This window comes from Nipponia nippon, unplaced genomic scaffold (assembly GCF_047370975.1).
Source record: "Nipponia nippon isolate SJK-2023a ecotype South Korea unplaced genomic scaffold, ASM4737097v1 scaffold_6, whole genome shotgun sequence".
Taxonomy (NCBI): Eukaryota; Metazoa; Chordata; class Aves; order Pelecaniformes; family Threskiornithidae; genus Nipponia; species Nipponia nippon.
The window spans coordinates 48,787,965-48,803,185 of record NW_028262380.1 but is presented as its reverse complement, the minus strand read 5'-3'; the positions used below and the strand labels follow the sequence as shown (position 1 = coordinate 48,803,185).

Sequence of the window (15,221 nt, the reverse complement as noted above, 5' to 3'; positions counted from 1 at the left end):
GTTCAAGATGGGTGGCAGGTTAATGGACAGAGATCTCTCTTTATGAATGATTCCTCCTGGAGTAACAGCAAAATGGAGGGAGTATTCATACCAGCCCTGTGAGATGCGACTTCTGTGAGATTCCTCTGCCTCAGGCCTGCAGGGAGGGAACTCTGAACTCACTTCTGTGTGAGTGCAGCACAGAAAAAGGGGGCCATGGCTTTACATGCCTTTGAGCTATAGAGGCTTCTATTCACCAGTATGCAAAAGGGATTTGGGCCATACCAATGGCCTACCAGACTTTGGGAGGACTGGTAGCAGCAGCTGAGCAGGTGCATCTGCTACTGCTTTTGTCACTGCTTCCACTGAATAAGGAGAGCTGGAAGAGGACCAAAGGAAATCATCTAATCCAAAGCCTCCATGTCATGGAGTCCTTTGCATAGAGATGCCAGATTATGGCATGAGATAGGATTTTGGTCCCGTGCTGAACATGCAGTACATAACAAGATTATGTGCCACAGGAGTGAAAATTTCTTACGCTTTAAATTACTTCCTGTAATTCTTTTCTGTGGTTGAGAGCCTCAGACTTATATTTGGGTGCTTTTGTATTTATTTTGTGTTTATTTTTATTACACAAGTTATATAAAAATTTATATACTTAAAACTGTATATCCACCTGTTTGTTTAAAAATATTTCTATGTATGCACATTGTATAGGTATGTTTAATATATGTTACTGAAATAGGTCGATTTTGTTTTTTGTTTCCTTTATCAGTTTGCTGAAAGCAGTCAGAAAAAAGAGGCTTTACAAAAAAGCATTGAGAAATCAAAAATTGGACGTGAAGATACTGTAAGTTGCTTTGCGGGGGGAGGCATTCCTACCAGGAAATGGGCTACAAGTGCGCACAGTTTGTAAATACTAATGTAGTCATTGGAAATCCATTAAAAATTCTAAATACTGGAGATGAAAAAGGGACAGAAAAAAATCACGTATTATTCCTTAGTTGGTCATGCATTAATAAGTAAAATATTGACAACTGGCTGCTCCAAGGCTGAGAAAATGTGTGACTGCCTGAAGTCTGATAATCTTCCAGGCTTTTTCAGATTTAAAGATATCTTAAAACTTGAACTACACAGAGGTATGTACCAAAGTTGCCAATGGTTGCTGAATTGCTAAATCTAGTAACTAAAGGTGTTGGGGGTCTTATTTCTTTTTATCTTACTTATAATCTAGATTTCTAAATTACTATTCTGATCAGCCATGTAAGCTTGGTGCTCTTTGCATGCTGAAGCTGTTAACACTGCAAAATAATATTTAGGCTTCATATTTACCATACACATGAACTAGCATATTAGTTAGAAATACTTCATATGGTATTCTAAGTTGCTGATTTGTTTTGAGGTGTTCAGTCTAAAGTGGTTAAACCTCAAATAAATAAATGCATAAACAGGGACGGCCAGAAGTTTTCAGGTGGAATTGAATTTTGTAGGAAAGTGCCAAATCTTCGAATCCAAAATGTTTTATAGAAATGCTCTGGGTTTGACTGTAATCAGGGAATCACAGGCAGGTTTCTCACGCAGTTGTGCTTGTCAGGTTTCCAAATGGGCTGTTCGAGACTTGGGCTTCTCTACCACGTGGCCTGCCCTCGTCACAAGAAGCTATTGGTCCTGGAAATCCTGTTCTGGCTGATGCTTCCAACATTTTGGTTCCGGATTATACATCAGGAAGAAGTCCCGAGAAATCTAGATCATGATGTAGGTCTCTGAGCAGCTGGCCTCCATACCCCAGCATCTGGAAGCTTTTGATTTCCAATCTGCATTTTCAGAATGTGCTGAATCCAGACTGTTGGCAAAAGCACTGGGAATATGGAAGTTTGAGGGGAAAAAAAAACCAAAACAAAATAAAATCACCTCAGACTGCTGGGCTGCTGTGGAGATTGCCATTGGCTAAAAACCTGATGGTTTACAAACTCATGCTATCTGGCTTTTTTAGGCTACCCAGTGCCCTAGCATGAGTTCTTTGAATATCAGCCAGTTACAGTGTTTGGCTGTAACTGCAGACTGAATTAGAAGTATGTGCTGAGTTGGCTATGGGAGAGCTCATGTTGAGTCAGTGTCTGCAGATTCTTATTGATCAATAGAATGTTTGAGGTTGATACTGTACTCTCCCAGCAAAACTGCCATGTCATAAATATCTGAATTTACTTTTGAGACCGCTGCTCTTAAATGGAGTGGAAAAAAGAAGGAGAAAAATAAATTCAGAGGGTGTTCATACACAGCATCCTGATTTGTGGAAGTGTGAATGGTAGGTTTTTCTGTAATGCTGTCTTTAATTACAAGATGGCACTCCTAAATATCGTTTAACCTTTAAGCCTGACAATTAAGAGATCTGTTTGGAGTTTTTCAAACCACATCGAGTTCAAAGGTTGTAGAACATTTTTCTTTTGTTTATCCATTTTGGCCTGAATTTTTTTTCCTTCCAGTTTGTACTTGGTATCATTTAGTGTCACTGAGAGTTTTGTGTGTGCATAAAATGCTCAACTGGTTCATTGACAGACAGCAGTAGTGAAAACAGCTTTTAAATTTACATCTTTTATTTTTTGGAAAATGTTCTGTGCAATAATTACTGATTTTTATTTTTGTATTTTTTCATATCTCCCAACATACTTTGAATCCTCAGGCGGAACGTGCAGCTTTAATAGAAGAACTTGCTGCCCTTCGGCAGAAAAAAGAGCAGCTAAAGGCAGAAATAGACAAATACAGAGAATGTGATCCAGACGTCGTTGAAGAAATGCGTAAGTTGTATGTTGTTTAAAGTGAACTTTTGCACAAAAAGGTCTGCACTTCTTTAGCTTAAAATCTGGTATGCAGAGATAATCCAAAGAACAGCTGCTTTTCTTTTCAAAGCTGTAAGCAATACAATACAGGTACACTGACCATTTGTTTTCAAGTTCTATTGTATTATATAAGGGGGTTTTTATTGATATTTACTCTACCAGCAACTGAGCAGTTAACAAACAATCCTAAAATTGAAATACTCTGATGCGTTAGAATTAATATCAGGACCGTTCTTTCTAGAACCATATTAATTCTATAACTTCTAAGTGTGCTGAACCCTAGAATGTGTGTAGGAAGAGTAGTCTCTGGCTACCATTCACCTTCAATTCCATGCTGGCAAAACAGGTATCTTTCTACTTACTTTTTCTTGTCTATTTAGAACATAAGCATTTCATTAGAGACTCTTAATTGTTACTTATACATACGTATGGTATCACACTGTTGACTTACTGTTTGTACTGTCTCTGACGTGCTCGGTTTTGGTTGGAGTTTCTAATCCTAATGGAATATGAGCAATGATGAGTGACTTTAATACTCAGTACAGAATTGGGCACTGAAATGTACTTAATATTCTGATCCTTGGCATGAAAAACGAAAAGCATGCATGAAATTTTATTGAATTTTCTCTACTTCAACCTTCATGTTTTATTTATTAGGCTCTTAGGTTGCTACCCAAACACCACTGCCTGTTCAGTTGCTGTAATGCCAAAATGCCATTACAGAGTGATGAGGAACAGGCACAGACCTTTTTCTGAGAAGATACTTGACTGAACCATTCTCTTTCTTTATTCTTCTAACAAAGTCTACAGCTTCAGAAATGTGCTGAGAGAAAGCCAGGAACATAAACAGAGTTGGCAGCACATTCCAAAATTGGACAGATATTATTTATTTTGAGGGGCTGTGACATTTTTTGTCAGCTGCGTTATCTTTCCCCAAGGATGTAATGGTATGCCAGGGAATAAGCAAACTTGAGACCTGAGGTTAGTTACTGTGCTGTAAATCCCTCGCTGTGTGCTCTCCTGAGGACAAGTAACAGGCACATTCCAGCTGATTCCAGCTGTAAAAATGAATGAGGTTAGGCAGATACCAACAGCAGAGGGATTCGTAGTGCCAGGTATTTTAACTGCAGAGATACCCTTATAGTAAGCGTTGGCACTGAGTGATTTGCGAAGCCTCTCTTTTGAAGCAGTCGCAGTAAGCACGTTCCTGAATACTAGGCACAAGGGGGCAAATCGCAGCTTGAATGCTAGGGCAAGCTGCATTAGCTGGCAACACAGAGACTAATACTCTGAAAAGAGGCAAAGAGAAAGAAATGTAATCGTTAGTTCCTTCAGTCATGCCCTTCTCTTTTTGTTTTGTTTTTTGGGGTTTTTTTGTTTGTTTGCTTGTTAAAGTGTGTGGAAGCTCCCTGTGAGCTTCTACTATGGAGGGAATGAGCATTTAAGGGAGTTGGTGAGGTTAGCCTTGTTGGGCCACCTGTAGGATTCCCAGGGTAATATGCAGTAGTGTTTAGAAAATAATTTGTCCCTGACCTTTGAGTAAGAAGTTTCTGCTTTGTTATATGTTTCATCAGTCATTGTTGCACTGGCAGTGCACATGGTTGCTGGCAATCTATAAACGAATAACTGGCGATGTCAATTTTGGGGACTTAATGTCTTTGTCAAAGTTGAATGGAATTTTACAGGCTTTAAAGGAAAGGGGGGCGGGGGGAAGGTTGGGGGGCATTTCTCTTGTTCCAGCATGCGGGGAAGTGCAAAGGCAAAACAAGGTGCAGGAAGTTATGGTTTTTAGTGTAAGAAGGCAATAAAGAATCTCAGGCAATGGAAGGTGTTCAGCGAGACATGAAAGTTACTGCTGCTGTTTCACAGAATAACTTTGTAATCAAAGTTACTGGTTCACAGATTTTAAAGCGTTTTCAAACTGCATGAGTGATATGATTTTCTACTAGCTGTACGATTTAGATAACATAATCCTTGTGAATATTTTCAGTTAGATCACTTTAGCAGATTACTAACTCTAAATTACTTTATTTTAATTTTGAGTCAGAAATCGGAGATGGCTGTTATGTTATATAGTTGCACTCTTTTTAAGACTTGGATTGTTCAATATAATATGTTTTGTAATGGGCAGTTGTCACTTTCTACATTTGGGTTTTTCCTCTTCTTCGTTAATGACTTCAACCTGTAAGGAAATCTTTCTGATGCTCAGTATAAAATTTCACTCTCTTAATTTCCCATCCCATATCATAGAGCTGCCTTGATTTTTGTTGTGGTATTTTAGGGGTATCAAATTGTCATCTGATTTCAGTGGCCTTCAAATTTGGTGAATGCTTTGCTGTGCCTGTTTAATTGCTCTTTCCCTCAAAGGAGTATTGCAGAAACAAACCTATTCTACAGTGATGAGCCTCATTAAAACACACACACACACACTAATTCCAGGGTCAAAACAAAGTTTGGATGATTTATAGCAAATATCTGAAGACTCAACTAAAAGCTGAACATCTGTCTTGCTTCCTGAGTCTTGTGGTGGGAAAGTCATGTTTGACCATGTAACTAAATATACTATAATGTATATTCACAAGGGGGCAAATAAGAATACTAAAATACTGACTCTGTTTTTTGCTGACTTCGCTGCTTGTCCTTTTAATATCAGTAACAAATGTTTTGCTGTATGTTTTGGCTTAATTTCCTTGGCTTTTGTATTAGAGAGCTGAAGTATAAACTCTAATGCCTTCCCAAGTGCACAGCATTTGAATGCAGAATTTCAGTATTTGTATGTAACAATTAATTACAGTAAATGGCAGAAGAAACAAGATTTCGGGATTGACCACTAGAGGAAGCTACATAATAGTCTGGTCATGTGGATATATTTGGATAATTCCATTTTACAGGTAGGATATTGTAAAAATATATCTGGAATTGCAAAATACATGGATTTCTTCTAACGACCACTGCAGTTCAGCGGTTGAGGCTTGTCTTTGCCACTTCGAAATGTTGTTTAAGCCATCTTGTGTGAGTTAAGATTGAGTAATAAATTCTTCCTCAACATTAAAGGCAGTAAAACTGACAAGAGCCATTGGAAGAAAAAAAAAAACAAAACAAACACAACCAACAAAAAAAAACCCAACAAAAAAAACAACCAACCAAACAAACAAAAAAACCAAAAAACCAAAACAACTGGGATTTTATACTTCTCTGTTAAACTTGTAATCCTGCTTCGGCTGGCACAGGACAGAGCCCTTGTTTCTCAGCTTTGAGGCAGATTTTTGTAGGCTGGAGGATATGCTCATGGGGAAGCAGCCATTATGGAGAAGAGACTCTCTGTTCCTCCAGGAGAAGGGCTTATATGACATAATATGTATGTATGTGAAGCTGGATACATGTGATGCTGCTAGATTCCCTAAAGATTACGGTAGAGGACAAAGGCACGGAGAATGCAAGCTTTCAATAGTTCATAATTTATTCAGATTTTCATAAGGCCAACAAAAAAAGTGCCATGTAACATCAAGATTAATCTGCTGCATAAGTTTAATTCTTTTTGCCCGTCAGAGAGAGATGTTAGGGAGCTAATAAAATTTTTCTGACAATTTTATAGAAAGGTTTGTCTGGCTGTGTATAGATGATACGGATTTTGCTCTGAGTTGTTGGCCAGCTTGTAACTGGAAACAGCTAAACATTTTCAGTGTTCACTGTAAAATAAACCTTTCTAGAATTTCAAACTTCTTGTTCTTCCACTGTAATTAGAGAAATGTTGATTTATACTATATTAAAACACTGTTGGGTCTCAGCTATTTTTTTCACAGTAGCCATGCTTTGGTTACTTTGTGCCTTTGCATGGGACAGGAATCTCAGAAATAGTTACGTACTGACTGAAGTAAGTGTCTTCCACGTGGTACGATTGCTAATATTTATGGGTCTGGTCTTAGATGTTGCCTGTCAGCATTCCTGTTTTATTTAGCGTGTTTTTAGAATGTTCAATTACTGGTAATTTTTATGTCTTAGACTTCTGCCTTTAAAACAGTGATCTGAACGTGTCTAGACAAACTGTATTCTCAAAAATTAGCAAACTGCCTGATAGAACACATGTAATGTAGCAATTTTGGTGTCAACCCTTTTACTTCTGCTCTCTTCATTTATTTTTACACTTTAGCAAGAGAATTTCAAACCACGAATATCCAATTAGTTATCCTTTTGAATTGCTGAAAGTGTGATCTCAGAGGCATCACTACCAGTCCAGTTCAGGGTTAGATTATTTTCTAAAACTAATACATGGCTGCATGAAAACAAATTTTGGGAAAACGTCCAGACTTTACTGAAAACCATGAAAATGTCATGCTATATGTAGTATATACTTGAAAGTGGTTTTGGTTTTTTTATTGTAGATGCTTCAAAACTTTCTAATTCTGATGTGTCTAAACACTGAAAATTTCAGCTTGACAAAGTGTTGTGAAGAATTGTATCAGGGTATACAGGCAGTATGAAAAAATAGTTCCGGTTTTAACAGGTTCTTCATTCATCTTAATATCTTGAGGCTGAATGCTGAATAGGTAATGTTGATTTAGCTGCTGGGTTTTGTGGGGTGCATAGTTTGGGGTTTGGCTTTTTGTTTGCTTTGGATTTTTTGTGTTGATACACCCAGCTATTATGTTCTGTTAGGTTCAAATCAATTTGAAAATGTGTTATGCACACAGATGTATTTAATGTTACAAAAACTTAGTACCAAGTGCTAGATTCTTTTTGGGGTATCTTACTAATACTGGGAATAGTCCCTGTTCCCAGAAGGGGAACAGTAGTGAAGAAATGAAATGAAGATTAGACTGTCTTGGCTAATGGAGAGGCTTTAAAATGAGTTGCATCAGTTTTACTCAAAATTCGTCAAAACGCTGATAATTTACAAAATGTTTTAATGGGGTTCCTTTTATATTTTGTGGCAAAGGCTACTGTTCAGAAAACATATCAGAAACGTTATTTAAACTAAAGAGCCTTGTCAGTGCTTTCAGTTAATGAACTATTAAGTAGCTATTTTTATAAATGTAATGATTCACTTGGAAAAGTGAATGTCTACAAATAATTTTAAGCCCAGTCTAGGTGCCACGAAGATCAATAGGGTACAGATCAAGCTTATAGAGAGAGTGATTTTTTAATCACCTCTAGATCCAATATGTTCAGTTTGCAATTAAGAGGATGTTTTCTAGTTACTGACCATGAAATATGCACCTGGCATCTGAGAGACAAGCTGTGCTTTTTATGGTTTATGCATCAATACCATTAACAAAAGAGTCTGCAATTTGAAATTAGTCATTCTGTTGAAGTTAGACTAGTGTCTCCACCCACGCTTATGTTAGCCTTAGAGGGTTAGACTAAGCTTTCATTGGAGTGAACTAGACACTTGCTTAAAAGTACATAGAAAAATAATAGATTTAAAAGCAGACACCCCTTTTTTTACTTAGTCTCATCTGTCAGACAGTGGTATATTTAATGTATTAATCTTCTGAAGATCTGGGTGAGGATATGGCAGGAAATAGACAATGTATATTCATGTACATAACTTGTGGACTATCTGCTACTAATAACAACAAAACCACAAAGCCCCCTCCCCCCTCCCCCCCCTTTTCTTCTTCTTTTCCTCCTTCATCATGGAGTACCAGCATGTATATAGATGTGCACCAGTAATGAAAGAACACATTTACTCGGCTAACTGCATCAAGCTAAGGTATTTTTTTATGTTCCACTCCCTATACTGTTCTGTGAATGGCTTGTCATTCAGTTGGAAGGTTGGCAAATTAAATTACCTGTTCCAAAGCTACATTAAAAGACAAAGCAAAATGCTTTACCAAAACTAAATGTAACTTTTATTCCTAATTCTTTCTAAAAATTATAAAAGTACTCATCTGTAATCATAGCTACACAGTAACAGTAAACATAAATTTTAACTGTTAAGTGAAGTTGAAAAAGGAACAGGGTACTAATGAGTGGAATTACAAATGTGTACTTGATCACTAGCGTTCCAAGCTCCTTCAGTCATCATAGCAAATGAGAAGGAATTGCAAGTTTAAGCAGTATTTCTGCTCCTTTATCTTCATCCCTTCCAATTTTCTTTCTCTTGAAAATCAAGGGAGGCTTGTTTGCAGTTCAGTTATTGAAAATGCTTGCTGGTCTTTTGACGGAGCAAACACTTGGAGAGCAGAATCTGACTGTGATTACCGGCAGCCATAATGTGGTAGGTTTAAGGACCTTCCCTGACAAAAGGAGGTTAAAGGGTTCCCACCTTGGCCGTTCATTCCTGTGCTGTGGTTCACCAATGCTAACAGCAAGTGAGTCAGAGTTGTCAGCTCAGGTTAGGAACTGATAGTACTTCTATCCTTGTCTTGTGCTGGACTCTCCTCAGGTCTTTGAAATCTCTCTTTCCACCAAACAGTCTGTCTGAAGTCTTTCACTGCCTTCTTCAGAAAGCTTTCATACCTGTGGTAGTTTGTCATGGATCTCCCAGAATTGTCTGTCTTGTGGTAGTTGCCCTGAAGAGCAACCAGGGATCTTGTGAGCAACTAGGAGCACATCAGGTGACAGTTTTCAAAGGGCATCTTCTGAGCTCTGCAATGAGCTGAACTATATAGAAAATGGATTTGGAAAGAACCGAATGAGAGAGGAACAGGAATAGGTAAACAGGTGAGCAGCTTCTGGCACTTAGAAAGAAAGGAGAATATAACAGCCACGAAGAATCATGAGTGAAGGACCACCAGGACAGACTGCTGCAGCTTAAGATGCGTCAGCACATATATGCCTAGGGCGCAAAGCTTAAAGTGAAATGTGGGCCTCTTGGCTGAAACTGGGAAGCTGAAGTTCAGAAGGGTCATTTGGCTTTCAGCAAAAGGCCCTAACTTTCTGTGTTTCAGAGAATTTCTCTGTCTCTGTGTTTGGCCTGAAGTTTGGACTCCAGCTAAGAGGTTACTCTGCAATGAAAAACTGTCCTAAATGTTTAGACACATGCATACGTGTGTTTTCATACCTCAAACAGATTCTAGCAAGATTATTCTTCTTGGAAACCTTCAACTTACACCAACTTTCTTTAAAATGAAGCTGCATTTTATCCGGTTAAGCAAAAAAAAACCCTAAACCAAAAAACAAAAGAACAACCCCAAAAGAACGAATTTTGAAATCATGTGTCTTTTGTCAGTGGGGTTTTACTTGGACACTCAGAAAAGAGGCAGCTGGAAGATAAAATCTTTAGCTAACATGTAACACCCTGCTTAGATAAAGTGGCTGCTCTGGCAAGTTACCTTTTCTCAAAATTAAATGGGAAAGCTCACAAGGCTTATTTTTGTTCTTCCTGTTTGTTTTGTTTCTTATTTGTTTATAGTGGAATGGCAGAAAAAATATGTAGGGTGAGAGGCAGACAGGTGAAATATGTGGGAATAATTTTATTGTCTGAGCCAGTAATCTCTACGGCATAAGTTATTGAACTGCTTAGGAATGGTAGACACTTGATAAAATTTGTGATGTGGAAAATGGCTACTTGTGACTACATTTATGATACTCCTTGATTTAGAAATGAATCGGCAGCAATCCATTTGGCCATGTTTTAAAGCCATGAAGAGAGCATCAAATGGAAGTAATCTATAGATCATTTCTATAAGAAACAAAAAGGCTTTTCTGGAGTGATTATTTTGCTTCTCTGTCCCAGTGTTAGACCTGCTAGGTTAGTTGTGTGTGGTACCATCCATTCAGACTGTTTTGATAAACTTATGGTGATGTCGAAAGGGATTTTTTAAAAAAATACTGGTTTATATATTTTCATGACTTCCATATGCAAAATGAGGTCAGGAAAGGTATTGTGAATTTTTAATTTGTTGTCTTCATTGCTAAGTTGCAGGACTGCCAAATGTAGTCTTCCCTGGCCTTGTTTAAAAAAAATGTATTGCCACTCTCATATGTTAGGAAATCTCCCATATGTTATGGAATGGTAGAGTACGTTTTCATGATGGGTTTATCTAGATTAGGACCATATATTATCAGTGTGTATTCCTAATATAGATACCTTGTTCTGTGCTATTTAACCGCAGACATTTTGCAGGGCAGGTTGTGTGAGTGCAAGACTAATCATGGCACTGGTAGTGTATTTGAGAGTATTTCCAATGTTTTTTCTCCCCTCCTCACTTTAACATCTTATGAGCTAGTTTTACTGGAAAGAATAGAATATCTGAAAAAAAAAAAAAAATCCGGAACAGAGAAATGATTTGGAAACACCGAGAAGTCACAGAGGTTTTGTCTTTGCCACTGTAAGAGACCTTTATAGATCGGGAGAAATTTGTGTTTGGTATTTTGACTCAGTTTTGCATGATACTGTAGTGAGGAAACTAGGGAAACACAATCTTGATGAAACTGCAGTAGTGTGAATCTCAAACTACTTTATAATTGTACTCCAGGTGTATTCATTAGCAATTCAGTATCAGAAAGGGAGGTAGGATCGATGAAGCTCTAATAGAGTCTGTCGTGTCCATGCATCTGGTCAGTATTTATATTAATGAGCTGGATAATAGACTAGAAGATATGCTGTTACATTTGCAGATGACGAAACTAGAAGAGACTGCATGAACAAAGGACAAAGTGAGATTTCAAAATGAGCATGACAAATTGCAAAGAAAGTCTAAAAAAACCTTGAATAAAGTTCAGTAGCAGCAAGTGCAAGGATGTATACGCATTCAAGGATATTGTGTTACCTAAGTGATCTGGAGCAGATAGTTAAGGGGGGAGGGTTTGAAAAAGATGTCAGGCTTATAGTAGTTTACAGGTTGAATGTAAGACATGCTTGTTACGAAAAGTGAAATTGCCATACTAAGATACAGAAACAGAAGTATAGCCAACAGTGAGATGTATGAAATATCTTTCTACTCAAGTTGGCATTAGTGAGGCTTCAGCTGTGACACTATGTCAGTGCTGGATATCCTACTTGAGAGGTATATAACTAACTAGGGAGGATTCAGAGTAGAACAAAAAGACCAGACATCGAGTAACAACGTTCTAGGAGAAAAAATTTTATAAAAATAGGGCTTAAAAGAAGATTGCTTCTGGTGGGTTTCACTTATTTATGTCTCCTTCAAAAAAGGAAAGGAATAGCCTATTGCTCATGTTCATGGAGAACTCAGCAGTAAATAGTAGCCTTAAATTGCAGGGGGAAAAAAAGTTAGATGACAAACTATTCTAATGATGACAATAATCAAACACAGAACTAGATTGCCTGGAAAGGTTGTAAAAGCTCCAACACTGGAAACCTTAAAAACATGCTGCAAACACCTCGGAAGTGGCATAGGTAAGGGTGGACATGCATTGAGTCACGGGTACAGAAACCGGAGGACCTCCAGCGATGCCTTCCAGACACTTCTCTGCAACTTCTGTGCCACAGGAGGTGTGCAGCAGAGTGACATCCCAAACTGGACAAAACCCATAGTGCTCTGGGATGGGCCTCCTTGCGAAATGCAGTTCAGCAGCAGTTTGCCATGGGTCTGGAGTACAGAGCTTTTACTAGTAAATGAAGTGGGGAGGGAGGAGTTGTCCACTGAAAGAAAAACAAAGTGTTTTCAGGGAGCCCTGAATCAGAAAGCTGGTGTGTTTGCTTCCCTTTTGTAAGCACGTAGCTTCCCTCTGTTCTTTGGAGAAGAATAGATGTATTTTAGTTAGGCAACTAGGATTTCAGGTAGGATACTTGAAAGGTAAATGGTCTTTTTCTGTGAGTACGTGAATGCAGTAAACTTAAGTGCAAGAACATGTATTTTGCATAGAGGAGTCTTTTGGTAGCAATTCTGACAAATTCTGTTGGACGTTTTTCAAAGAGGCACTGTGCGCTTACTGATGAAATTTGACAGGGCGACCTTTTCATATGGGACAGAGGGAGCTTTTGCTTGATGGGACTTGACACTTTTTTTTTTTTTTTCAAACACACTAACAAATATCGCAGACCCTTTAAAAGCATATTCCCAGAGATGTGGATCAGCTTATCAGTAGCTTTCCTATGCACTTCTGTGTCTCACCATATAGACAAGGCTGGCACTATGTTATATATTTGCTCAGGTTTATTTTCAAGCATATATATACATATATGCACACACACACACAGAGCTGTTGCAACAGAAATGCTAATTTAATTCATTCATATATCAAAATTTATTGAGTATTTTTCTATAACAAATGGCTTAGTGTATTATGTTCTATGCTTTTCAAAGTAGTTGTAGATCAGTAGGTAGGATTCATAATCATCAACACTTTTTCTTGTAGTTCCGAAACTTATTCAGCATCTAAATGTAAAAAGAGATATTCCTTTTTATTATTTAGTAATATGTCAGCATAGATAGTTCTGTGGAATTTGTGATATCATTTAAATGAGAAATCATATCTATGCATTGAGTTGAATTTAGTCATGAATTCTGAAGCATTGTGACTTGATTAATATCATGGGGATAAGTGTTATGTGGGATACTCGAGTATGGGGGAAGAACGATGTGTTATTTTGGATTCAAAGGAGTTGACAGAATTCTGATGTGCTATCACTCTTCTACACAAGAGCTCTTTATTCTGCTTATAAGAGGAAACACCTCTTTGGGAAGCATGGGGGAAGGTAAAGATTGCATAGAGCGTAGAGGTATCTCTGCCTAATACTTGGTTACAAAACGTTCTTCTAAAGCTCTTCTTGCTACGTTGTGAGTTACCCTGTTGACAGTGTTGTAGACTACTTAGTCTCAAGGATACTCAGATATGGACTTTGAAGAAGCCACTTGATCACATCATTGCCATGAACAGTCTCCAATGGCAAGCTACAGTCTCTTGATCAGGGTCTGGTGTCAGTTTGTGGATGGACATGTCAGTAGGAGTTACTAGGCAGTTAGCTTTTGTACTGTCTGTGGGTGACTGGTGTATCATTTCTATGTTCACCTTCTACCCTGGCCTTTAGAAACTGACTCTATTTGCATGAGATGCTTTCGTTAATGGGAAAGATTTTAGAAATTGTGCATCACAGGATGTTATAACGATGCTTCTCCAAGAGAGGTAGGGAAGCGCAAATCAGTCACAGTGCGATGACGGCAAGGTAAACAAGGTTTCTGGAAAGTGAGGGCAGCCTGTGAGCAGGAGAAAGGATAACTCTGCAGAAGGCAATGGATAATAAGAGTCACTGGAGATGCAAGTTCACATATTGTTCTTATGGTAGTTGCCATTTTTCATATTTAAATTCAGTCTAAGTGGATGCAGAATTATTACTGGAATTCAAATCCACCTCATGCAATTAATTTACTCTGACTAGTTTCATGAGAGAGATTGGGAATCTTGGGACTAATAATCCTCACTGGCCCATGAGAACAGTTGCAGCTGTTCTCTGCATTTCATGCAGAAGAATTGCGATTCATACTGTAAAATTACTCCCTCACAAACATGCTGAAGACTGCAGTTGTATTTTGCGTGTATCTGCTATCAGTCCCACAGATTGATGGATGACTGTCTCCTTGAAAAGGTGCTAGTTCCCTCTGCAGTCATGCATCTTTTAGGTGAGGAAATCCATGCAATTTTCTCATGCAATTAGTTGTGATGGCACCAAACTGTACTAGTTTTATAAATATATCTAGGTTTTATTATTCTGTAGAAACAGAGGTTCCTGAACCTGAAAATTTTGTTTACACATAAAAACATTACTTACAATAATCCTTAAAGTTATTTGGAAAATGCCAGAGTAGAAGCTAGGAGAGGGAAGAAAGCTACAGCTCTTTCTACATTTCTGAGTCTATAGGTGGTTGTGAGCTGGTTCTGGCTGTTGAGATGGTTTTAGTATAGCTGTTGAGCTGGAATATGTTACTTTTTCAGTCCGATTTTGAATACTATTCACTGACTGCTTCCTTATTATTCCTTTAATGGTATGTGCAGGATTTAAAAAAGCTTTTTTAACGAACCTGAAAGTAGATTTGGAAAATGTTTGTGAGGAGATGGTGGTGGTTGTTGCTATCTGTCATGGATGAGTGGTTAGGCGTCACTCATCCATGACACTACCGCAATTGTTTTTCACCCACGGAAGTGTCCGAAGTCTGATAGGAAGACTAACTTAGTCTCCCGGAGCATATATATTGTGTTCATGTGGCATGTAGTGGTCTTCCCCTCCTGTGGGAATATTTGAGGCTTCAGCAATTTTTGGCCATTCCATTTTGGAATGCAAATAGGACCTTTAATTCCCCCCCCCCTTCCAGGAGAAAAGTGAGCAAATCTGGGGGAAGGAGGAAAGAAAAGAGGAAAGAGGAGGCTGTAGTTTTGCACTATGCTGAGAATGACTGTAGGGCTTTCTGAGTCAGATTAGAAACAACGTGGCCTGATTGCGCTAAGATTTGAGCCAATATATATTGCCGGTTCAGATTTGTTCAGAAACATTGCTGT

At 38.2% G+C, this 15,221-nt stretch overlaps 1 protein-coding gene across 1 annotated transcript in view; it reads left to right on the top strand.

Moving 5' to 3' along the window:
- The window catches only part of MND1 (meiotic nuclear divisions 1), a 43,128-nt gene that overhangs the window by 21,504 nt on the left and 6,403 nt on the right, over positions 1-15,221 (top strand). Inside the window, exons 5-6 of the mRNA XM_087737341.1 lie at positions 755-829; positions 2,660-2,774. Coding sequence (XP_087593467.1) covers positions 755-829; positions 2,660-2,774 — 190 coding nt within the window. The remainder of the gene's footprint in view (positions 1-754; positions 830-2,659; positions 2,775-15,221) is intronic.